Raw genomic sequence first — 26,209 nt, forward strand, 5'->3', positions numbered from 1 at the left:
ACTTATCGAATACATATATATACAATATATGTAAAATGGAAAAAAAAAACAAGGGGTTTATGAAAGGTTAACTTCTGCTATGAATGTGTACAGTATATTTGCATGGGGATTGTTATATAATATATAAACAATCCCCATGCAAATATACTGTACACATTCAACTGGTCTGAATATTTTTTCAGACATTTTTGTAACAAGGACAGTTCATTCTTAAAAGCAGGCCATGGATTTGGCATATCGACACTTGTGTATGTAATATTTTGTAAAAATAATGAGATTATTCACCAAAAACTCAGTTTTCTTATCTTTACTCCCATTTGAATATTTTGAAAGGACCAGGAGTCAATATTTCTGGAGCTGGACGATATTAAATCATGGAGAGATTTCCACAAACTTTGGACAATTTCACATTTGTAAAACAGGTGCTCTGTCGTTTCCATATCTGTTTTACAAATATAACGACAGCGACGATATAATGAATTGACAATAAAAATAATCTTTGAAATGGCCTGTTCAACAGCACAGTTCCGTTGAAATGACCTGCGTAGCCAATGAGAGACGTTAGGGGGCGTGATTTCCGGTCTTTCGCCCGGAATCAACGTCACATCACTGTCGAAATGAACTGCGTAGCCAATGAGAGACGTTAGGGGGCGTGATTTCCGGTCTTTCGCCCGGAAGTAACGTCACATCACTGCACAGAAGTACTTGAAGCCTTTTGTTAGACGAGTTCGGCGACCATTTTGTGTAACGGGTTCAGAGAGAACAAGAGAGTAGTCTGTTCTTTGTCGAAGGGAATTTCAGCTCTGTAGTCGCGTTTAGGGATTAGTGAGTCGAGTTTTCATTGAAGCTTTATCACGATTTAACCATGTCTCGTGACCGTTTCAGGAACCGCGGAGGATTTCAGCAGCGAGGCCGAGGAGGAGGAGGAGGAATGCGGGGCGGAATGGGAACCCCAAATTTTCGAAATAATAATCCGCAGCAGTCATTTCAGAACCGCGGTCCCCAGCCTGCTGGTGGTGGTGGTGGTGGTTATAAGCCCAATCAAGTGAACCAGGCTACTCCGCAGAAACCGGAGGGATCTAATGTCCCTTCCAAGCCCGAGATGAAATCTCCACCTCCGCAGCAGCCTGATGCACAGAACAAGGCCCCGGCACCACCACCACAACAGCAGCAGCAACAACAACAACAGAGCCAACCGCCTCCGGCTCAACAACCTCCGGTTCAGTCACCTCCGCCGAAAAGCGTTAACACCAGACCAGAAACCTCAACACCACACAGTCAACCCAGAAAAAATCAGCAAAAGCCTCCTCCTCCTCCTTCTCCTAACACCGAAGGCCAGACATCCCGTGCAGCTCATGGCGCCGAAACACAGGTAAGTAAATAAATAAATCGGCCGTGTTTGTGCTGTATTTTTATTAATTTTTGTAGTAATTTCCGTTCTTTATTACATCTCTTGGCTGACTAACACGCGTTTTATACGGTGTGTAAATACCACAGCCCAGATCGCTAAGCTTTTTTTTTTTTCTTTTCCTCCTCCAGTTTCATGAGCACTTGGTTTTAGGCTGAATTTCAAATACGTCACTCTTCCCTACTCTTTACTTATTAGAGTAATGGCAAGTGCGGTCTATGTAGTGCACTGCATGGCTGATGGGTATCCATTTGGGCTTCGGCCATCCTGTTTACTCTGTTGCGCGGCCATTTTGTTGAACTGAACAAAGGAGCTAGCTAACCGTGCTAACTACGCGGCTAATGAAATATAAATATAAATAACCATAGTTTTAAGAAAAGAGTCTAGAAGGAATTGTTCAGTTATCTTTAGTTTGTTAACTGGGATATTTTCCTCTTTAACCGGTTCTAACAGGAATTTTTTTTTTTTGCTAGTTATGTAATACTAGCTAATTTGTTGCTAGCTAGCTGGTTAAGTACTGTAATGTGTGGGGTTTTTTTTTTTCGCCAGTTGCTTAAACTGTAACTTGTATCTTTTAAAAACGCTTTAGTTTTAGACTTCCAGAAAGCTTTTCATGTTTTTATTAGTTCTGGACAGAGTTTAAATGCTTGATATGACTTTGCAAGCGTGTACAAATAACTCGGGAGGGTTTTTTATTGTGTATTTTTAGGAGAGAGTGAACAGGGTCGCGAACCACCTTTGTTTTTGAGTTCGAGGTTTAGGTCGAATCTCAAATGGGCCACTTCTGTGTGTGTGTGTGTCAGTAATGTCCGGTCTAACTGGTGTAGTGCACTCTGTGGCCAAAGGGGAGCCATTTGGAGTTTGGCTGTGGTGATGCTCTGGCAGCCATTTTGTTGAGCTGAACAAATGCTAAATACTCAACGAGTGAACTGTGTCTGACCCAAAAAGACGAGCAGTGGGTATAATAACGTTAATGTTGGCTGAAAATAGATGCTCTCGGGTGCATTTTCATGATTATGGGATAGATTTTTTTTTTACCAGTGTTTCGGTGATTTCTGATCTAGATAGTTGTTGTTTTTTTTTTTTAATTTAAACCAAGCGGCTAGAGATAATGAGATGAGATGAACAGAACAAACAAACATGAAATGCGGATATACAACGCCAGGGGTTACTGTAAACAAAACACACAAACTATAAATGGTGCAAACGTGTAAAAAAAAAAATGTATACACGTGTATAAATTACAAAAATGCATGAAATTTGGAGCACATACTTAATGTTTTAATGGCTTTCTTATTGGGAGGGGTTGATATTGTTTTTATGTAGAATTCAATTTCTTTTTTGAATGTACAAAAAGAGGGTCTGATTTTCAACACCTTACATTTATTGGATATAAAATTTGGCCAGCAATATAATGAGATTAGCAAGAAAAAATTCACTGTCCAATTCTCTCTGATCTATAAATCCAAACAATACATTGTGCCAACATAGTACAAAGGTCTCATGAATATGGTCCAAAATAAAACGACAAACGCCTTGCCGTAGATTCCGAGTGTGTTCACAAGTCCAGAATAAGTGGAAGACAGTCTCTGGGTGCACGTTACAGAAAGTACAGGATGCATCAATGTCTTTAATGAACCTCACTAAGAATGTTTTGACAGGATAGCAACGATGAATGATTTTAAAAGAAATTTCTATAACTTTGTTAACCAGTAGGTATCTATTAGGAAGGGTCCATATTTTTCCCCAACATAGGTTCTGAACATGTGTAGTGATCTAGATAGTATTCATGTATGGACCCTTTTCACGTGACGTCACGACAAACGCGGCCGCCGTTTTGGACATGTACTACCAGTAGTTTACCACAGCCAGCATTGAGGAACGGCAGCAAAGAAAGTGTTTATTTTCAGCAAGACTTCCATCATGCCACTATGTTGTTGTGCACCTGGATGTAGTAACCATCAACAAACAAGGCAAGGGTTATCATTTTATCGGATCCCGGTAGATGCTGACCGACGGAGAAGATGGATAGCGGCATACCAGCGCTTGTGTAGTGACCTCTTTGTTGGAGGTAAGACGAATAAAATTAGCCAGAAAAGGCATTACATTGCTGTTAACATTCCATTCTAGTTTACTGTAATTATGATCTGGCAGCTATTTACACCGGATCCAGTGTAAATAGCCGCCGGAGCCAACGTCCGAGGTTCCGGAGCGCGCTCGCTCATGGCCCGGCCAGAGCCGGCGGCCGCAGCCCGGCCGGACGTTGGCTCCGGCAGCTATTTACACTGGATCCGGTGTAAATAGCTGCCCGATCATAATTACAGTAAACTACTAAATACAGTTTTCTGCATCTCGCTCCTTTTTCTTTTATGTTTGTCGCCTTCCTCGCATTCAAACCGATTTGAGCCGAAGTCCACTACATGTCCAAAATGGCGGTCGCGTTTACGAAGGTCACGTGACTGAAAAGGGTCCATAGAGGGCTATCGCGTGACGTCACCATACCGCGAGATTTTGTTAGGGCGCCATATTGGAAAACCTCAAGTACATACATAGTGCAGGTTAAATGAAATTTATTTTTAATCTACTACTTATGTTTTTATTTATACATCTTTGAATTATTTGGACATGGGGGGGAGAACTATATATTTAAAATCCAAAGAGGGTTGGAGGGAGGAAAATTAAAACAAAAGAAATGAAATGTATAACACGTGATTAAAATTAAGGATGTTTTTATTCAGTAAATATTAAAAAAATGTTCTACAACACTCTAGCCTAGTGACTTACCAGTAACAAAATGGTCTGAACATATTCTGTACTGTTGTAGATTTGAAGTATTCAGATCAGCTCTGCATAAAGCAGCTAAATACTCTCTCTGTCTCCTGGCAGAAAGCTCCTTGGTTTGCTCCCCTTGTGTCTCAGGTGGTGTTTACATTAGACTGTATCCGTCTCGTTTTCGTTGCGGATGCACTGTCCGTTCACATTAAAACGCCGGGAAACGACTCCACAGGCGGAACAACTTGAATCCGTCAGGGCCCACATATTCAATCCATTACGTACCTGATCTGGTGCTGTGCAAACATTGAGGAACGAGGATACGCTGTGCTGAGCTCTAGCTGACGTCGTCATTGGACAACGTCATTGTGACATCCACCTTCCTGATTCGCTGGCGTTGGTTATGTGACGCGACTGCTGAAAAACGGCGTGGACTTTCACTTCCTGCTGTTTGTCCCAAATCACTGCTCGCGCGCTCTGTGAGCTGCGCAGGGCCGGAGTGCGCACCCTCCAGAGGGCACTCGCTGTTCAGGGCGGAGTGATTTGGAGCGCAGGATGCCTGCGGAGCCGAGCGTATCCGTGTATTGGCGTTGCTGTGTGCACGCGAATCGTTTTAAAAACGTTAATCTGATGATCCGCTGATACAGTCTAATGTAAACACCACCTCAATCATAGCTGGTATTCTGTAGAAAGACTTCTTTTCACCTTTCCCATCAGCTTTGTTAGAACACCCTAACACAGCACAAAAGTTTGCCATTGTAGGTTGTTTGATGAACCAAGTGCATGAAATTCTAACAAACACCCTAGTCATTAGACACACTAAATGTGTCAGTGGTTGGCTATAATAAGTGCAGCCAAGGGACAAAACCATCAATCAGTCAGTTTCTCAACATATTGCTTCCGGGGTTTTGAAATAATCTGCCATGTCCACAGATCATGCACAGACTTATCCATTATATCCACAGTTTTTTGCCAAGTCTCACACAGGTTTCTTTCAAGTCTACTGTTGGGCCAATAAATCGTAAATAAAACAGCTCAGATTTGTGTAAGTTGTTTGCCACTCCACTTTATTCTCATGGGTTCACGTACCGCTGCCGTTATTTCCCCCTAATCACGAGTTTGTTGGTCTTCCAATATGGTGCAGGGTTTATTTACTTCCGGTTTCGGGTGATGTCAGTGCAAGGGGTCTATACACGTTAGGGTGGTCCCAAAATTTTTTTTTTTTTTTTAGGATTATGACCACCTTTTTTTTTTTTTTTTTTTTACATTGCCTAAAAGAAGTTATTGTGTGAAATTTGGTTAAGATTGAACAATGTTTAGAGGTGCCACAAAGCCATTAAAGTTTTCACTCGACACAATATAAAATAATGTGGCTTATTAACTGTTTCATATTAATACAAACAATACAGTAATAACTTCCTGTGTTCAAAGTAACAATAGCTATTGCTTGTCTGTGATTTTCTAAACCCTTTGGTATTATGGTATCTTGTGGAGATAAAAGAACACACGAAGGACTTCCCTAGCAGAAGGAAGCTTTCTCCCAGACAGTTCCTTGGAAGTGGGACCAATTAACCAGACATAATTGTCCTTTCTGGTTTTGTGCTTTGCACCACCGGTACTACTTGTATTACTGTTGCTAGCCATCTGAAAAACATAGAAAGAAAAACATTCACAACTTCATCAGCATATTACGATCAGCGCTCATTGTTTAAGAACCCCTTAGTGCATGAAAGTTAACCTTTGATCAGTCTATAAACTCTTCCTGCCTCTTTTTCATAGACGTGGCATATTCCGTGTAGAACTGTGACTTTTTGGGGGTTTGAGATCTTCTCTGCAACAGTCTACGCACCAACTAAAGCCTCGGTCACAACCGGCCGTACGTGCTCCTACGGCGGGTCTACGCGCAAAAAACGCACGGAGGGCGCGCGTGTAATGTGCTGATTTTCGAGCCGTAGACCGGCCGCAGAGGTTCTTTGTCATGTCAAACAAACTCTACGGGTGCTTACGTTTTTTTCAGGTTGCAAGACAAACTTACAGCCAACGTTCGTCTTTGTCCATGAACAAAAAAAGCAGCGATTTGGGAAACGCCAAAAATCACACGGCCAAAAAATCGTACGTCCGGTTGTGACCTAGGCTTAATGTGAATGGCTTAACCCGATTTGCAACCTCGTGTGGCACCTCTAAATATTAACCAATTTTTCTGAAATTTTGCTTGTTGCCTTCTTTTAGCCTATGTAAAAAAAAAAAAAATGGTAGGGTGGTCGGAATGTTTTGGTAAAAAAAAAATTTTCCCATACATTTCGGGACCACCCTAATACACATTTGAAATTTCACCTTAAAGTTCAACATGCAGGTTAAACTGTTTTGTTATAGATTGAAAATCTACACGGATCCCTTAATTATCTCTGATCAAGTCATGTTGTAACAAAAATGTGCATGAAAATATGACCAGTGGTTTGCTCCATGTTATGCAATCCAATGAAGAGAATCGATCATCATGACCTCCTGTTGATCACAAAGGGATCTGAACCTAAGAACTGCCACCTTAAAATAAATTCATGTATTACTATAACTGTAATGATTTAGAATGTTTCTGATGCAATTACCATAATTGGTCCGGTTTCCATCAAATCCTGCGTTCTGATTGGCTGGTGATCCAGTTACAGACCTTTGCTCGTTCACAACAACGAAAAGCACTCTAGCAGTTTTTGTCAACATTTATTTTCGCATGAGCAATATCGTCAGTCTTGACAGCGGGAGCAAGTTTTACTACCCTGAGGAAGAAGAAATAAAAAAAATTTTTTTCAGGAGAAAGCTAAAAACCTGTGACTGCTAACACAGAGCAAAAACATGGCTGAATCCTGAATGACTCCTATTTGTATAAAAAGGGGACTACATAGGTGGCAAAATTTATTTATTTATTTTTTCCCCTGCCATGGAAGTGTGCTTGTATACCAAGGAGGTAACAATTTGCGTTACAACCGTGAATGAGGATTCAAAATAGCATTAATTTTACAGCATGTATAGCAATAACGACAGTCTTCACAGCGAAAGCGAGTTTTACTACCCTGATGAAGAAATTTAAAAAAAAAAAACTTCAGGAGAAAGCTAAAAACCTGTAACTGCTAACACCGAGCAAAGCAATGGTTGAATCCTGAATGACTCCTATTTGTATAAATAGGGGTTTACATAGGCAGCAAAATGTAGCTTTTTTTTTTTTCCTGCCGTGGAAGTGCACTTGTATACCGAGGAGAAAGCAATTTGCATTATAGCCGTGAATAAGGATTTGAAATAGCATTTAATTTTCCAGCATGTATAGTGATAACGACAGTCTTCACAGCAAACGGAGCTCAGATATCAATGCGCTGCCGAAGCGCGCAGAAGGTGTTAGTACGCCTGTTATTATAGCGCGGACTTTCCATAGCATAGAAAATCGCCACGTTTCAATTTGTGTAACTGAACTTGTTTCATGTCACTGGTCATATAAACCTATGTAAACAGGAAAAATGTGGAAGAGTTTGGTCGCATCTAACTACAGCCCCAAAAAATACCATTGGCCATACTGAGCCTAGCTACATTGCTAACAGGAGTGACAGCGCGTCTGACTGACTGGGAGGTCGCGCAAAGCTCGGACAGGTACGGAGCAGCTCGTCTCAATTCAGATAAGAGCATTTCATTATGGAAGTGCGGTGGACTGTTCCTTTAAGATGCAAGTTGTATCTTAAATACACACAGTTGTGTCCTAAATAGCTCTTTTACCTGATGTAATCATGATACTAGGGATCAGAGATATTGCAGTTGAGGTCGGATAATGTGGGATATAGGGCTGTTTTTAAATGATACAGGAATTATTAGGAGAATTTAGTACAGTAGGGTAGCGAACATTCTGGTTCACACTCCAGTCTAGAAGGTGGTGGTAATGCACCTAAAAGCTGTTTGCCAACCGCCATGAAATGATATAAAAAGCTTTACCGAATGTGGGAATCCCGCTCTGGTCGTTGGTACGCGAGTCTCGCTCCTCCACGAATTCATGGCGTGCCAATCGCAGTTGATGGAGAACTCGTGCTCTGCGCGAGGCTTACGGCTAGTTCAGTTAACCTGGAATAACATGGGAATGGTGCGGATTTCACATCAATTATGACAAATGCATGCTAATTCTCGCTAATTTCGGTGTCTTTAAAGAAGAAAGTCAAGACGTTGGGTTTTATGCAGCCAAGTTTATTTAATCAACTTTTTTATTTATTTTTTAATACGTAAACTTTTAGTAGCGCATTTTGGGCGCTTTACCTTAATTTGGGTGCCTACGAAGTTATCCGTCGCAGGTTTCATGTAATTGAAAGGCCTGTCTTTTAAATCCGGTAAAAGACTGAATAAATCATATGATACTAGGTATCGGAGATATTGCAGTTGAGGTCGGATAATGTGGGATATAGGGCTGTTTTTAAATGATACAGGAATTATTAGGAGAATTTAGTACAGTAGGGTAGCGAACATTCTGGTTCACACTCCAGTCCAGAAGGTGGTGGTAATGCACCTAAAAGCTGTTTGCCAACCGCCATAAAACGATATAAAAGAGAAGCTTTACCCAAGGGTAGTATCTCACTGGGCTGCAACAGCCTGCGACTAGTTGGAGAGACAGCAATTGCGATTAAAATATGCGAGTTTTCACTTGGAATCGCACTGAATTGATTTTTCGCATATTTTATCGCTATTGTTATCTCCAGCTAGTCGCAGGCTGTTGCAGCCCAGTGAGATACTGGCTGAACTCGCACTTCCTGTCGGCTTTGCGACACCAGCGACGCATTTGCAGCTATTTTGAGAGAAATTTTGTCGCGCAAATTTTTTGAACATGTTCAAAATTTCAGCGACGAAGGAGCGATACTTTGCGACTCATGCGAGGGAATTGAGAAACCCCGCGAATGCTTCAAGACACTTTTGCAAATGACGTTTGGAAGCTGTCGCAGCCCTGTGAGATACTGGCTTAATTTGGAAATCCTGCTCTGGTCATTGGTACGAGAGTCTTGCTCCTCCACAAAATCATGGTGTGCCGATCACCGTTGGAGAATTCATGCTCTGTGCGAGGCTTACGGCTAGTTCGATGAGCCCGGAGCAACACAGGAATATTGCGGATTTCGTATCAGTTACGAGAAATGCATGCTAATTTTGGTGTTTTTAAAGAAGAAAGTCACGACATTGGGTTTTATGCAGCCAAGTTTAATTTTTTTTTTTTTTTCACGCTTGACCTTAATTTGGGCGCCTGTGACGTTATCCGTTGCAGGTTTCGTGTAAATGAAAGGGTTGCACTTGAAACGCTCTTCTGACTAGCATGCTTGTTGTGCTGGAAAGAACAGGATAATGATAAATGTAACTTAGACTATCAAATGCAAGGACTTTTTTTATAGATAACAAACATCAACACAGCGAGACAGTGATGGCAAAGCTGAGGTTAACACAACATTTTTAAATTCAGACGTGGAGGAATTTTTTTTTTTTTTTCCTCTCCTGGGGGCTCATATTTTTGGAGCTGCTGTACTGAAAGCTCTATTAGTTTAGGTTTCTCAAAATTGAGTGGGTCCACGTTTGTTTGAAAGTGAACTGCTGTGCAAGAATGAAACAATGTGAAATTGACTTTCAGGAATTGAAGGCATCCCTGGCAATGCTGCGCAAACCTGGAGAGAAAACTTACACTCAGCGATGCCGGCTGTTTATCGGCAATTTGCCGAACGACATTACCGAAGACGAGTTCAGAAAATTATTTATCAAGTTTGGAGAGCCCAGTGAAATCTTCATTAATCAAGGCAAAGGGTTTGGCTTCATAAGGCTGGTAAGACTACTCATTCTTTTGCCTTAATCTTGCAATATCAAACCTGAATTTTAACTCTAAAACAGTGGTCTTTTCCCTCCCTTCTGATTTTAGGAGTCGCGTGCTTTAGCAGAGATTGCAAAGGCCGAGCTGGATGATAAACCCATGAAAGGCAGACCGCTCAGGGTCCGCTTTGCTACCCATTCAGCTGCTTTGTGTGTCCGTAATCTGTCCCCATACGTCTCCAATGAGCTTCTCGAGGAAGCGTTCTCCCAGTTTGGAGTGATTGAAAGGGCAGTGGTTGTTGTGGATGACCGTGGACGCTCTGTTGGAAAAGGCATAGTCGAGTTTGCTACCAAGCCAGCAGCTCGAAAAGCTCTTGACCGATGCAATGATGGGGTCTTCCTGCTCACTACGTAAGATTTCTTAAATCTGGTATTGCCTTGTTTTTCAAGTGCAAATCATGCGAGTAGCGGCAGGGCACCGATTCGTGTATAAATGGGGCAATGTGAAGCAAACGTGCTTTGTGTTGGCTAATTTGGTTAGTTAAAGTGTTAGTCTGTGTTTTGAAATGCCCTTGGCTTATCAGATTCGTACACAGGCCCATGTACACATCTAAGCAGTTTAGAACGCAAGGAGCTGGTCAGGAGTGTTTTTGACCTGCAGAGTTGGCAGTATAAGTGCTTTGGAAGAATGTGGGTTTATTTATTTTTTTTTGTGTGTCTGACTTTATTTTACTACCATCAGGTCACCTCGTCCAGTTGTTGTTGAGCTGATGGAACAGTATGATGATGAAGACGGTCTGCCAGAGAAGCTTGCCCAGAAGAACCCAAATTATCAGAAGTGAGTTCCAGAAACTAGGTTTCTCCACTTTGTTCTGTTCCGAACGTAAGATCTGGAACGCGATCGTGTGTGACCCAGAGTTTTAGGCCGAATCCCATTTCAGCCCTTGGACCAACCCCTTGGCTCTTCCCCTCCATTTTGCGCGTTCACGTGAAGGGGTAGGGGTATCCCAATCCCAGTTAACGCGGAGGGGAAGGGGTAGGGCTTCTGTACCCCTCCAAACGGAGATTTTCCTGGAGCTGACTCCGAACGAAGGGGTTTGAGTGATTTCCCACAATGCCATGCGGATTTCAGAAAGATGGCGGTTCCCGCTGCGAAAGATTGTCATAAATGTATTTTCTCCATTATTTACGTGTTTTAAGTTGTTATCCAGAGGAAACACGCCGCTTGATTCGCTTTCAAGCTGAGAATGAGCAGCGATTTCTGAAATCCAAGCTGCTGCTAAAAAGCTTTGGGAGTGAGTATTGTTTTCGGTTGCTTGACTGCGTACGTTTTGTTCTGTTATTCTAGCTTTTATTGTTTACATGAGTGTTCTGACACCTCATTCTGTCGGATGTGGTGCACGAAGCGCCAAAGATCTCCCATTCAGTGGTGTTAGTTAACAAATCACACCCTGCCAGCAGAGATTTCTGGCTCTGACTGTAGCGGCTGGTCGCAGCCAATGACGCATTTGGTCGCGTTTTGCTAACGTAAACGCTGACGGAGGTACGCGATGACGTATGCGATCGTTGAAGGGCTATCCCAATACGTAGGGGTTGAATTTCAAGCCCTATCCCTTGTAGCTCTGTTTCAAGGGGGAGGGGTAGGGGTAGGAATTAGAATTGGGATTGGGCCTTAATGTACTGCATGTGCAGCTCTTATAATGTCTCTGTATAAATGAGCATGTGGAAAACAGAGATGCCTACTAGTACGGATTGGCTGTATTTTGTACGGAAAAGTTACTTAAATACGATGTTACGGCAAAGTGTTATTCTGCACGGAATTATTATAAAGTCTTAAATTCCAGTGAGTTGTTTTTAAATGTCCAAGTGACTTTTTCCAATCCATGCGCAATTCACGGCTATTTATTTTTATGACAACTGCACACGCGGTGTGAGACATGCGCAGATGCCGCACACGCGGTGTGAGACATGCGCAGATGCCGCACACGCGGTGTGAGACATGCGCAGATGCCGCACACGCGGTGTGAGACATGCGCAGATGCCGCACACGCGGTGTGAGACATGCGCAGATGCCGCACACGCGGTGTGAGACATGCGCAGATGCCGCACACGCGGTGTGAGACATGCGCAGATGCCGCACACGCGGTGTGAGACATGCGCAGATGCCGCACACGCGGTGTGAGACATGCGCAGATGCCGCACACGCGGTGTGAGACATGCGCAGATGCCGCACACGCGGTGTGAGACATGCGCAGATGCCGCACACGCGGTGTGAGACATGCGCAGATGCCGCACACGCGGTGTGAGACATGCGCAGATGCCGCACACGCGGTGTGAGACATGCGCAGATGCCGCACACGCGGTGTGAGACATGCGCAGATGCCGCACACGCGGTGTGAGACATGCGCAGATGCCGCACACGCGGTGTGAGACATGCGCAGATGCCGCACACGCGGTGTGAGACATGCGCAGATGCCGCACACGCGGTGTGAGACATGCGCAGATGCCGCACACGCGGTGTGAGACATGCGCAGATGCCGCACACGCGGTGTGAGACATGCGCAGATGCCGCACACGCGGTGTGAGACATGCGCAGATGCCGCACACGCGGTGTGAGACATGCGCAGATGCCGCACACGCGGTGTGAGACATGCGCAGATGCCGCACACGCGGTGTGAGACATGCGCAGATGCCGCACACGCGGTGTGAGACATGCGCAGATGCCGCACACGCGGTGTGAGACATGCGCAGATGCCGCACACGCGGTGTGAGACATGCGCAGATGCCGCACACGCGGTGTGAGACATGCGCAGATGCCGCACACGCGGTGTGAGACATGCGCAGATGCCGCACACGCGGTGTGAGACATGCGCAGATGCCGCACACGCGGTGTGAGACATGCGCAGATGCCGCACACGCGGTGTGAGACATGCGCAGATGCCGCACACGCATGGTGCTGCTTCTCAATAGTGGAAATGAAACGCTCAGTATCGGGACAAGTGAAGCACAGGTCTCAGGTGTTCCTCCCACAATATACGGAAGAATGGCCTTGCATTACACCCAGTCAAAAGGGCAATGGATACGCGCACTGCAAACTGTGTAGAACTGACATTAACATGCTGGTCGCGATGACTGCACGCGGCATGTCAACTACAAAAAACATATGGAGTATGCTGAAATGGCGAGTCAGGCGGAAAGTAAATCTGGGGGTATCCAGCAGTTTTTTATGAAATCTGTGGATGAAAAGACACGGAACGTGACCCGTGCTGAAGCGGTGATGGTTGACCTGTGCTTGGAGTTGAACTTGCCGATTAGTGCCATGAAATGTGAGTTAAACTTATTCAGTTTGTTTTTACATGTCTGATTTTTATTCATTCAGTACGTTTACATGCACATAGAGAAAATCGAATTTCTGCCGTTGCTTGACTGAAATCGAAGTTCAAAATGCCATGTATACACCTTAATTCGGCTGAAATTGAACCGAACTTGATTTCTTGGAATCGAGCTACATGACCTAGTTTATGCGATTTCTGCCGAGCTACTTAGTGCATGTATACCCTATCGAGCTACGTATTCGAGCTACTTACTTCAGCACTGCCCCTTCCGGAAGTGACGAGACCACAAGCGGGAAACACAACAGCCTCAGTCGGCATGACAACGGCATGAATCTTTTCTTTTTGTGGCATTGTTTGCACTGTTAAAATTTAGCTCACTTACTGTATCACCAAATACATCTGTACAGCTGTTGCATAGCTGTGAATTGTGTCGAAAAAAAAAACAGCCTCGGTCGGCATGACACTTCACCTTAGCCGCCCAGTTTATTAGGAACACTTCTGTTCATACATACAAACTACAAACACTCTTCTTAGAGTTGAGAGTTTATTTTATTTTTAAAAGGGACAGTGCACAAATTAAACATTATCCTTGTGGTAAGGACAGATGTCTGTACCAGGTTATAGCAGTACATGCTAATTTCCGCCTGTAGTCACTTTGTTTATACGCTTGAATAGCTCTTCTTCATGACGACAAACCGGAAGTGTACCAACACGATGGGGCGTGTAGCGCCACCTGTGGCTCGGGTGCACAATGCACCTCATAACAATAGCTCGATTTAAACACTGTGCGTAGGATTGGATTTCTCTGGCACCCTGCTGGGACCTTCAGCTCGATTACCGACAGCAGCTCGATTTGGATGTGCATGTAAACGTAGTCACTGAAATATCAAACACTGGCTGTACTTCTTTAATTCAAAGTCTTTTCAGTGTTGCAAGTGCAAATGTACATGTAGTATGATCAAAAACAGAATTTTATGATTAGTGCTGTTGGGATTGTGGCAAAAAATTGATCATTCCACTGTTTTAAATACAATTATAAATGTCATTTTATTCAATGTCTCTTCTGAAGCATTATGCTGAAGTATTTATATATTGGACATTAAGATAACAATGTCGGACTCTCTTTGGCATGAAATAAATTTTTTTTTTTTTTTTTTTTTTTTTTAATTTATTAGAATCCGTTAACAGGTAGAACATTTTGCCAGGCAATATAATATAATACTTTTGAGGAGTTACATTCAATACCAATGATTGGTAGTCAACCGTAATGTCTGCAAACAGGGAACACTATTGTATTTATAAAAATGTGATCTATTGTATGCTCTAGAAATTTGTTGAGTGGAAATTCAGTTGAGATGGCTGCTCGCGTTTTGTTTATTAAATTCACACAAAACAGTACTTTTTAATAATTTAAATGTTAAACATATTGGTATATACACCTCTTTATAATGGAAACGTGCATAAATTAATGTTACTGAAAGTCATTCCAATATACTGAAAAAATGTTTTCAAGAATACTGAAATTCAAAATTTGGGGTAGGCATCTCTGGGAAAAGGTTAATTTGGCAGTTTCTGCAGAAAGAACAACTTTATTCATCTCATGTACACTCGTGAAATTCCTCTCTGTATTCAACCTGTCTGAAGTAGTGAATGCACACATACCCAGAGCAGTGGGCAGCCATGCGAACACTGCCCAGCGAGCAGATGAATAGAATATAAATGGAGTTTTTAATTAGTCGTTCATGGACGCCTTTTTAAATCTTCAGAGAAAGAGAGCAGCCCCCACGTTTTGCCAGACCAGGCACCTTCGAGTTTGAATACTCACAGCGCTGGAAGTCTCTCGATGACATGGAGAAACAGCAGAGGCAGCAGGTGGAGAAAAATATCCGTGAAGCCCGTGAGAAGCTGGAGGCAGAAATGGACGATGCCTACCATGAGCACCAGGCTAACTTGCTTCGACAGGGCAAGTGTCTGCTATGTTGATGAGTGTGTTAGGTGTTTGACATTAGTGGTTGGATGAAAGTTTACATAGTTTTTACCTTCTTTCAGATCTTCTTAGGCGACAAGAAGAACTGCGACGCATGGAAGAGATGCATAATCAGGAAATGCAAAAACGCAAAGAGATGCAGCTGAGGTAGAGGTTTTTGTTTATCCCAGGGTTTTTTTTTTGAGATGTCATGATTTTGATCTTGAACTTAATTTTAAAATGGATTGAATTTTATAGTTTTCATTAAGTGTATATCAAAGTACAGGCTGACGGACTTTCGGCTTTTGGGGGGGGCAGTGAAACTGGTCAATAAATGGATAGGAAATGTTAAATCATTGTTAAAACTATTTACTATTTGACAAAAATTAACACATTTTTACTCTACATATGTCAATGTGAGACTCATTTGACATTTCAGTTGAGAGAGACTGATGTGCCTGTTGTGCATCCCTGAATTTTTTTTTTTTTTTTTTGGTTTGAGAAATAGATCAACTTCCATGCATGAACAAAATGCCTAATTACAATAAATGTGGGTTGTTTTTTTTTTTTTTTTTAAACAATACAAATGTTAATTGGGTGAAACCATTACGATCCATGCCGGAGCTGTTGTGCATGCCCAAGTCTGGCACGACAAAGCCACCCCGGCCTCTGTAGTTCTTGTCCTTTGACCCAAGAACCTGGAAGTCCTGCAGTAAACAACCACATTGAAGCAACGGGAAAATGCAGCTCTCGCCTACGCGATCACAGATGCGTAGAATAAAAGACCTGAACTTAACTAGTAGGGCTGTAACAATATGCGTATCGAAATCACGATACACAGAGCCACGATCTGTGTCGCGATACAAGAAAGCAGAATCGTGGTACAGCCTTTCAAACTTCTCCTCAGCCCAAAAACAGAGGCGCTTCCAAACTTCAATTTATGAATACTTTACTTTTTATTTAAATTACATTTTAAACTTACTTAAATTACTTTTATTTTTTATATTGATTAAGTCGTTTTTTCGCCGACCTGCGACAATCTTCTGCGAGTCACGCAACGTCCACACTCGCAACTGGCAGAGCATTCGTTTCTTTTAAGCGGTCGCCATTCTGGTTGCGACGTGGGGAGCGAATCTGTAAACAAGCAGCTCATTGGCTGGCTAGGTGTGCCACAAGCCAATCACAATCACTTGACCGGAAAGGCATGCAGTGTTGCCAGATTGGGCGGGTTTAGGTGCTTTTTGGCTGGTTTTGAACATATTTTGGGGTGTAAAACGTTAGCAATATCTGGCAACACTGAAGGCATGTCTGCTTGGGCGGAAGCCTTCTGCGGCAGTTACATTTTGACACGCGAGCAATGTCACTATAAAAATTCCGTAATTTCCATCTGTTTTCTGCGATCACAGAAAATCATTGGCCCAATGAGAGTGAGACAGTGAGAGAGCCCCCCCCCCCCCCCCCCCAAAAAAAAAATCTTAACGGATTTACACGATTTGGAAAAATGACTTTTTCAGAACCAAAAAAAAACAGCTTCCGGCTCAACAGTATTATTTTGAGAAATGAAACAGTCTTTGGATATACGTTTGTTCATTTTTGCATACATATTACTCATTCTCTGCAGTGGTCTGAATTATTTGTTATTAAATAGTTAATATAAGTAAGTAAATGTTAAGTCAAATTTACTACTTTAAAAATACATTTAAAAAAAAATCGTGGGTGTATCGAATCATGGGTCAAAAATCGCGATACAAATCGAATCGTGAGTTGGGTATATTGTTACGGCCCTATTAACTAGTGTATTGCCGCTTTTCCACTACCAACGCGGCTGAGTCGAGCTGAGTGAGGCTATTGGAGTTGCATTTCGACTACAACCGCGCTGAACCGTGCTGGCTGGAAGTGGGTGGACACATTGGGTGGAGTTAGCGAAAGTGGGTGGACGTCACATGATGTCGTTAAGCGGCGCAAACAGTGACATCAGTGACCTTTTAAGCGGTAGTCTCACGACCCGGATAGTAAACAATAAACATGGAGGACATGGAGTCGTTAGTGTTGCTGGTCTTGGTGCTGTGGCTTGCTGTCACCGACAACACCAACAGATACTGGCAAGAGCGTATAGATGAGGCGAGGCGCATAAGGCTTCATAAATTCTCGTAATCGAAATGCGAGTCGAAACGCGAGCCGTGTCGGGCTGAAGTGAGCTGAAAAAGGGTAGTGGAAAAGGGCCATATGTGTGCACTGTTATGATTACTGTAACTGTGTATGGTCAGAAAAGACGGTAGATAAGCATAACCGTTGCACAATAACACTACAAGCTTGTGCACCCAGAAAGTTATTTAGCTGCTGGCTAGCTGTAGCTTCCAATGTTACTGTGTCGGTGTAGTGTAATGCAGGGGTAGACCACAGTCTGTGTGCAGCTGGCCGGATGGTTTTCTATTGCAGTTGCGTGGCCGCTTCAGGTAGCCCTGTATGCATCCGTTTAATGGTCTTCTGCGTGTTAGTTACAGAATTACAATAAAGTGGGTATGATTTTATTTGGTGATGAAGTTTCGGGTTTTTTAAAATTTATTTATTATTTTTTTGGGTGGCAGGTCAATTATAATGTGGCGGTGCGCTGCTTTAAAAGTGCCTGTGGAGAATGTTATATGTATGTATAAATAAATGCAAACTTGGCAGAGATAGTGGGGGTGTATTAACTTGGAAAGGTTTTAATAATTTTTGTTCATTCGATGGGTGACGTCAGGAGCATTTAAAACCAACATTTAACCACGCTTGCTGTGACCAGTAATTTGCATATCTATTCATTTATCTTCTCAGAAATCACATGTGGGTGAGCTTCATTAACCCCTTGGCTGCCACCTGTAATTAATTGTAATGTGCTGGGCATATAGGACAAAAATAGGTCAAAATTGGGATGTTTTGATCTTTCTCTAACTTGTTCAAAACTTTTAATATTTGTATAGGAAAATCACAACACCGTTGTAGAGTAAAAATAACTTTTTGGTTATCAAAAACATTTTTAAAAAAAAGGCAAGATAACGGGTTTTGTCAGTGAGAACCTGTCCATAAACATGAATTACTAGTACAACCCCAATTCCAAAATATTTGGGACACTCTGTAAAACACAAAAACGGAACATGAAGATTTGCAAATCATGGAAACCCTATGTTTCATTGAAAATAGTACAAAGACAACCTATCAAATGTTGAAACCGAGAAATTTTTTTTATTCTGTTTTGAAAAATATATGCTCACTTTTTGAATTTGATGTCAGCAACGCGTTTCAGAAAAGTTGGGACGGGGCAACAAAAGACTGAAAAAGTTGTGTAATGCAAAAAAAAAAAAACTAATTTGGTTTATTCGCAACAGGTCAGTAACATGATTGGGTATAAAAAGAGCATCCCGGAGAGGCGGCGGCGTCTTTCATAAGTAAAGATGGGGAGGGGTTCACGGCTCTGTGAAAGACTGCATGGGCAAACAATGCAACAATTTGATAACGTTCCTCAATGTAAAATTGCAAAGGATTTGGGGCTCACATCTATGGTTCATAATATTAAAAGATCCAGACAATCTGGAGAAATTTCTGTATGCAAGAGACAAGGCTGAAAACTGACATTGGATGTCTGATCTTCAGGCCCTCAGGAGACACTGCATTAAAAGCAGGCATGTGTCTGTAGTGGAAATCACTGTATGGGCTCAGGAACACTTCAGAAAACCATCGTCTGTGAAAACGGTTCATTACTGCATCCACAAATGCAAGTTAAAACCAGATATAAACAATATCCAGAAACACCGCCACCTTGTCTGGGCCCGAGCTCTTTTACGATGGACTGAGGCAAAGTGGAAAATTGTCCCGAGGTTTGACGAATCAAAAGTAGAAATTCTTATTACAAATCATGGACACCACGTCCTCCAGGCTAAAGAGGAAAGGGACCGTCCGGCTTGTCATCAGTGCACAGTTCAAAAGCAGCATCTGTGATGGTACGAGGGTGCATTAGTGCACATGACATGGGTAGCTTGTACATCTGGGAAGGCATCATTAATGCTGAATGATATATACATGTTTCAGAGCAATATGCTGCTATCCAGACAAAATCCTTTTTCAGGGAAGACCTACCTTCCTTTCAGCAAGACAATACCAAAATGCTTTCTGCACATATTAAAACTGTATGGCTCCATCATAAGAGTCCGAGTGCTAAACTGGCCTGCTGCAGTCCAGCCCTGTCTCCCATTTTAAACATTTGGTGCATTATGGAGCACAAAATATGACAAAGGAGACCCCAAACTGTTGAGCAAATGAAATTGTACATCAGGCAAGAATGGGACAACATTTCTCTTTCAAAACTACAGCAATTGGTCTCGTCAGTTCCCAAACGTTTAGTGTTAAAAGTAGCGGTGATGCAACACAGTGGTAAACATGCCCCTGTCCCAACTTTTTTGAAACATCTTGCTGACAAATTCAAAATGAGCATATTTTCAAAAAACATTAAAATTTCTGTTTCAGCATTTGATATGTTTTCGTACTATTTTCAATGAAATATAGGATTAACATGAATTGCAAATTGGCGCATTCTGTTTTTTAGTTTAGTGTCCCAGCTTTTTTGGAATTGGGGTTGTACTTAAACACAATGTACGCCAAGGGTGCATGTATTCCAAATAACTGTGTACCGTTTTTATGATGGTCTTTGGTATGACCCGACCGTGAATAGAACTCGCGATCGCCCGATCAAGAGGTAGACACGCCTAACCACTAGGCCAACTCGCAGTAATGTGCCACTGTGAAGTAAAAGTAATGTGCCATGTAAGAAGAAACCTTTATTTGTCACATGCACAGTGAAATTCATCCTCTACATTTAACCCATCTAGAGCAGTGGGCAGCCATACTAGAGTGCCCAGGGAGCAGTCAGGGGTTCGGTACCTTGCTCGAGGGCATTTCAGCCCAAGGCTGCCCCACGTTAACCTAACTGCACGTCTTTGGACTGTGGGGGGGAAACCGGCGCAGACACGGGGAGAACATGCAAACGCCACACAAAGGCCTTTGCTGGCTGCTGGGTTCAAACCCGGAGCCTTCTTGCTGTGAGGCGACAGTGCTAACCATTATACCACTGTGCCGTCCCGAAGGTACATAAAAGGTGTTTATGGCGAGTAGCGTATATCGTAAGGCACAGCGGTGAAAGATTTCATGACGTACATGACTCGTCCAAGGGGTTAAAGTTTTATAAAAAAAAAAAAATCTTGGTCTTCCCCATTTCTGGTGTCTTCTTGGTACAAAGTATTTTGTGAGAACTAATACAAATGAATTTGGCCTGCTCCATAGCCAGTGCAATAGAGATCTTGCATGTGACGTCACAGCCGATCCAGATTGTGACAGATGCCATCTTGTAGGTCAAACGCCATATTCCGCCTTCTACTTCTGCTTTTACTTCTACCTTTTCTTCTGGAAAACCCTACTATATACAATTCTACTACAACGGCTGCGGCTACAAGCTCTCCCTACCTGTGCACGTTTTTTGTTTTTTGTGTGTATTCCGCTAGCAGTTCAAAATCCGGTCGTGAAAACTCCGTCCAGAAAGCCATAAGGGTCACAAATCTGTAGATCGTTTATTTTAGACATGTATCTAGTTATCTATTCATTAGAAAAATGAGCCGTGTAGTCCGTCGGTTGAAATTGATCCATTCTGTACACGAGTGCAGCAGTATTCAGCGGTGTTTTTGACCGACACGATGGCGGTTGTGTACTTTCCGGTCATGTGACTGCAAGATCTCTATTGCGTTTGTCATTGCTAATATTCTGTTTGGCAGGCAAGAGGAGGAGCGCCGCAGACGGGAGGAGGAAATGATGCGGCAGAGAGAAATGGAAGAACAGATGAGGCGCAAGCGTGAGGAGTCCTACAGAATGGGTGGTTTCATGGAGAATGTAAGTCTGTATTTCACCCTGTTTTGTGTGGGTCAGTATGGCTGTTGGATAAACTGTGTGGCATCCACTATTTCTTTTGCATGGAGACTTGTACTGTTGACTACATAAATCACTAATCTGGTGTTCTACAGAGAGAACGGGAGATGAGGATGAGTTCTGGAGGAGGACTTGGATTGGCAGGTGAATATAATTGTCCTGGTTTTGGCGTCATGTTGTTAAATTGGATGGGATAAAAAAAGGTTTGGTGCTGCTCTTTCCAGAATTGTGAGTTGAGTATTATGCCTCGTCCAACTCATTACTCTTTTAATTTTTATTAGATATGCAATTTGGCTCCAACAGCCCGAAGTTCCCGTTGACCAGAATGAGCTTTGATCATGGTCACCAGGGACTTGGTGGGCCAGTGACAGGGGGCATGGTGTCCAACGAAATGGTAACGTATCCTGTGGTGGAAGTGTGTGAATGGTGGAGTGGGTGGGTGTGTGAGAGAGATGGTTGCAGCCGTGTTAGCATTTTTAATCGGCAGAATGGTTGCAGTTCTGTCAGTAAGGGTTCGGGCAGATTTATTTAGTGTCCAATGTATGGGGGGGAGAAAAACAAAAACCCTTCTCATCCACTATGCTCAGGTTTCCCTGCAGTCTTTCGGAGTTGCTTATAAAGTCTATCTGTACTAAAGCCCGAAACAGTGGACTATGGCTTGCTCAGTACATTTGCTTTGTAAGTCCTGTCTGGTGTGGTGATGAAGACAGGCACATTTTGGGTTGAGTCTATGAATTTCTGCAGCTTCTTGTAACACACATGCTCCTGGACTCCTCCTGTCTTGTTGGGAAACCCTATGGACTAATCATCGTGCGTTCTAGTTTCCGAATCTATTTTGATTTGGGCAAGCTTGTAACGACTTCCTTATGGAGTGGACCAACTGGCACTTTTGTAGTTGAAACACTTTTTTTGAAGGGTTTTAGTGCAGATAGATTCAAAAGCAAGGATATTTTCTGTTTATTTTCTAACCTGGAAACTCATTGAGAGTACTGAGCTTTTGGATGAGCTGATGGAGGCCAAACAGTGTGTTGGCTCTGATTCCTATGTCCTTGGTAAAGATGTTTGACTAAGGCCTAATCTTCTACCCAGTTTTCCAAAAAGTTGATGAGTTACACATGCAAGTCACTTCCTTGATCCGTACTTTAATAAGGAGAGTTATTGGTGTGAACCATTATTTAGGTTATGGTGGCAATAGGTTGGTATTTTTTATATATATATATTTTTTTCCCTTCCCTCCAAGGTTGTGCAGATGTGATTTTTATCAAGTCTTCATTTGCTTATTGTGGTGTGTGAAGGTCTCAGGAACAAGGGCGCTTTTTCCATCTGGCAGTGCAGCTCGGTGAAATCAAAAATAAAATACTCACTCAATCCTCCATCCTGTTGCAATTTCCATCGCCTTGAGTCGTACCATAAAGAACATGCTTGTGCTGAATTATGTCCCCTTGCCTTTTTTAAGCTTAACAGGATTTTAGCTTGATTTTACATTTAAGTAAAATGGGGCCGTTTCCAAATGGCTTCCTATTAATGGCACGTTTTCATAGCCTGGGCCCGCCCATCCTAAGTGTGACGCAACACGGGGGCCTGTTGCGAGCTTAGTCTGGCAAGGCAAGGTATCTCCAGCTCTTCCAAGCTCCCGGAAAATCGGGAGCGAATCAGTTTTGATCATCTCCAACGGCCCTGGGTAGAGGCGTGTTCAAGGCAGTGACGTAGTAGAACTGCGACCGGAAGCCATAGATTGTTTACAGAATCTATGCCGGAAGCGCTTCATTCACTAGAAACATTACGAACATGGAGCAGCGGCAAGACTTTGACACAGCAGTAGATGCTGTATTGAAAGCATTCAACGGGAAGTTCTCATTGAAAACGGAGCAAAGAGCAGCCCTGGAGGTATTTATTCTCCTTCCTGTTACTCAAGCAGTTTCTGTCGCGTCACATACGTCAGAGGAAAGAGTGATGTGATTGGTTTAAGCTTCGTTACAGCCTTTTCTGGCTTCGACCAGTAGCAAACTGAGGCATTTCAGGGAGGCGGGTCAACCATGCGCTTTGGGAAACGGTTGGGCTTAATATCTTTGCCAGACCAATGCTCGCAGAGCTTTGAAGTCGCGTTAGCCAGACTAACGTTTTCATGCCGTCATGAATTGTGCAGAGACATCTGAGATTTAGCCACAGGTCTCTCAGGGTTCTGCTCGCATTTTCACTACAGAAATATTGGATTCCGCATGGATGCAAACGGTGCGCCTTTTGGCGGATGCCGCCTTTTTCACAGCTGTCTGGGGGACTTGTGAGTCGTGCAGATCCGATGAGGTTGTTTTTTTTTTTGTTTTTTTTTTTTGGGAGGGGGGCGTTGGAGTGTCTGATTTTATAATTTCATCAAAGTAAATTCTGTATTAAAATTACTAAAAAGGCAAATGCCGTTACAGTCCATGAAACATAGGAAGTATAAGCATGAGAAGAAAACAGTAAATCAGAAAGCTGCGCATGTAAAGCCAATTGGCTGCGCGCCATTATCTGCTGCTGACTGCACTTCACTGCACGCACAAGGATTTCCATCAGTCCAACGTAAGTTACGTAATTGGCTTTACGTGCGCAGCTTTCTGATTTACTGTTTTTCTTCTCATACTTCCTATGTTTCATGGACTGTAACGGCATTTGCTTATTTAGTAAATTCTGCATTAAAATTACTTTGATGAAATAAGCAGACACGCAGACCCAACCCCCCCCCCCCCCCCCCCCCCCCCAAAAAAAAAAAAACAACCTCATCGGATCTGCACAATTTGCACAAGTCCCCCAGACAGCCGTGAAAAAGGCGGCATCCGCCAAAAGGCGTGCTGTTTGCAGCCATAAAAGGAATGTTTGTACCTTGGTGTTCAGAAAAGACAACTCGCTCGTTTTCTTTGAAACAAATCTCTTGTTTGCAGACAAACGGAGAACTGAACTGAATTCTGGCTTTGTTCGACTTGTTCTCGGGAGTATTTTGCTAATTGTAGGGTCACCACCCAATAACTCGCAGAGAAACCCCGACTGTCATGACGAAGCAGCTTTTGTCACATGTACACTCGAGCACACTGAAATTTTAACCCATCTGAAGCAGTCAAAACACCCACGTACCCAGATCAGTGGGTGACGGTATCACCATGTGACTTGAACGCACATCAGGATGGTCATCCAGGCAGTCTTGAGTTCAGATGAGCTGCACGGTTCGATGGAGAAACGCTGGGTGTGTGAAGACAAATGTGGAATTCATGAGAGAATAAAATCGCTTTATCCCCCAGGTCATGCAGAGACCCATTTTAAACTAAAACCTTGGACAATAATGAAACGATTAATCATTCACACAGTTAAGAATTGCTTAACTGTGTAAAGCCTTCTCTTATGGTCAAGTGACCCTTGCCCTTTTATACTCTGAAGGGGGGGATGCACAGTGTCGATAGTGTGACCTTGGATTAAGAGTGAATGATGCATTCTGAGTTTGAGCAGCGATCTACACCCAAACACATGAACGTAAAATGCAGGAAGTGAAGCGTGTTCCTGATTAGCAGGTGGACTGTCTGTCTCGCAGTTATTTCTGTGTATTCGCAAAGGGCATTGCAGTGTGCAGGTGTTCCCCAGATATGCACACAATTACAAGCCTAGTGTTTGTAGTTGTAGCTAGGTTTGGCACGTTTGATTCTGCAACCCTGCAGTTGGAACTGCTATTCTGTGATGTGTTGCATTGGTACTTAGTATTTAATGTGAGGGTTCAAGACTGCATCCAATCCATGGGGGGGTCATTATTTATTGTAAATTGGTATACGTTTGTTTTGAGGATGTCCGACATACTTAACATGATATCCATGGTTATTTGTATACGGATGGGAAAAAGAAATGCAACACGTATGAGAATGAAAAGTTTTTCCTTACGTGAATACCCTTCATCTGTTTTTGTTTTAAACGTGTAGTGTTTGGATTATACTTGCTCATTCGTCAGCCATTGGCGCTTGGGTTCAACGCCATTCTACATGGAACCTTGAGTCATTGACTGATTAACAAAACCCAAAAATAAACTCCTTTTATACTGACCGGTAATATCCATATAAAACACATTCAAGTGTTCACTTGTTCATGTTTGTAGCTATTTCAAGATTTATACTGTGTACAGATTTTCTTTTAAAAGTACAGTGTCCCTGAGCACTGCTGTCTTACCGAGGTTCACATATCACATTCCAGGCAGAAATTGTGACGTCACGTGACTTACCGAGGCTAGTGGACACATCGCTTTTAAATTATTGAGCAACCCTGAAGATGCAAGCATTGGGCTTAATTTTGCACCCAAGTCATTGAAGCAGTGCATGAGCACACTCACCTAGGCTTTGGGGAGCTTTTTACTACCTATAAACTCAATCACGAGCCATTCTCAAGTTGGGTGTGGGTTTTATTTGGCCATGCTTGTTTTTATTCAGTGAAAGTGGTCTTTTTAGATTAAGAACCATGTTGCTATGGCAAAAAGTTGTTGACTAGTATGTCAGTACTGTGTATGCGTTATCTAGCTGTATAGATAAGTGTTCTGGATTTATCCGGATGATAATAATAAAGTGAATTTATATAGCGCCTTTCAAAAAACCCAAGGACGCTTTACAATTATAGACAAGGAAAGGAAAAAAGAATATAAATAAAGTAAAAAGTCCACCAAGTAAGGGTCAGGATGTAATTCCCGTGGTGTAGCAGCCACAGTCCCACCAAAAGGCGCACGAAAACAAGTCCCACATCTCCAGCACAGCCGCCGCGACGCCATCGGCAGCATCACTCAAACACCACGCCGTGGATCCACAAAGCGAGCAGAGCAGCTCCACCACACAGAGCGCTGGTGTGTCCCAAACTGCCTGCACAGCCGCCGCGACACCACCGAACAACATCGCTCGGAACACCACGCCAAGCATTAAAGCACAGAGCGCTGGACAACCACGATGTAAAATGAGCAACGAGCTCACTGCA

At 42.9% G+C, this 26,209-nt stretch overlaps 1 protein-coding gene across 3 annotated transcripts in view; it reads left to right on the plus strand.

The window, feature by feature from the left end:
- Positions 1–693: 693 nt before the first annotated feature.
- Positions 694–26,209, plus strand: part of sfpq (splicing factor proline/glutamine-rich) — a 51,813-nt gene continuing 26,297 nt past the window's right edge. For all 3 annotated transcript variants that reach the window (XR_009651207.1, XM_060904736.1, XM_060904735.1), the window contains exons 1-9: positions 694–1,372; positions 9,816–10,004; positions 10,098–10,399; positions 10,731–10,826; positions 15,090–15,286; positions 15,373–15,457; positions 21,088–21,202; positions 21,334–21,382; positions 21,520–21,632. Coding sequence is in view for 2 of the 3 variants with exons in the window: in XM_060904736.1 (XP_060760719.1) it covers positions 866–1,372; positions 9,816–10,004; positions 10,098–10,399; positions 10,731–10,826; positions 15,090–15,286; positions 15,373–15,457; positions 21,088–21,202; positions 21,334–21,382; positions 21,520–21,632 (1,653 nt within the window). In the remaining variant the exon portion in view is untranslated. The remainder of the gene's footprint in view (positions 1,373–9,815; positions 10,005–10,097; positions 10,400–10,730; positions 10,827–15,089; positions 15,287–15,372; positions 15,458–21,087; positions 21,203–21,333; positions 21,383–21,519; positions 21,633–26,209) is intronic.

This window comes from Neoarius graeffei, chromosome 22 (genome assembly GCF_027579695.1).
Source record: "Neoarius graeffei isolate fNeoGra1 chromosome 22, fNeoGra1.pri, whole genome shotgun sequence".
Lineage (NCBI taxonomy): Eukaryota > Metazoa > Chordata > Actinopteri > Siluriformes > Ariidae > Neoarius > Neoarius graeffei.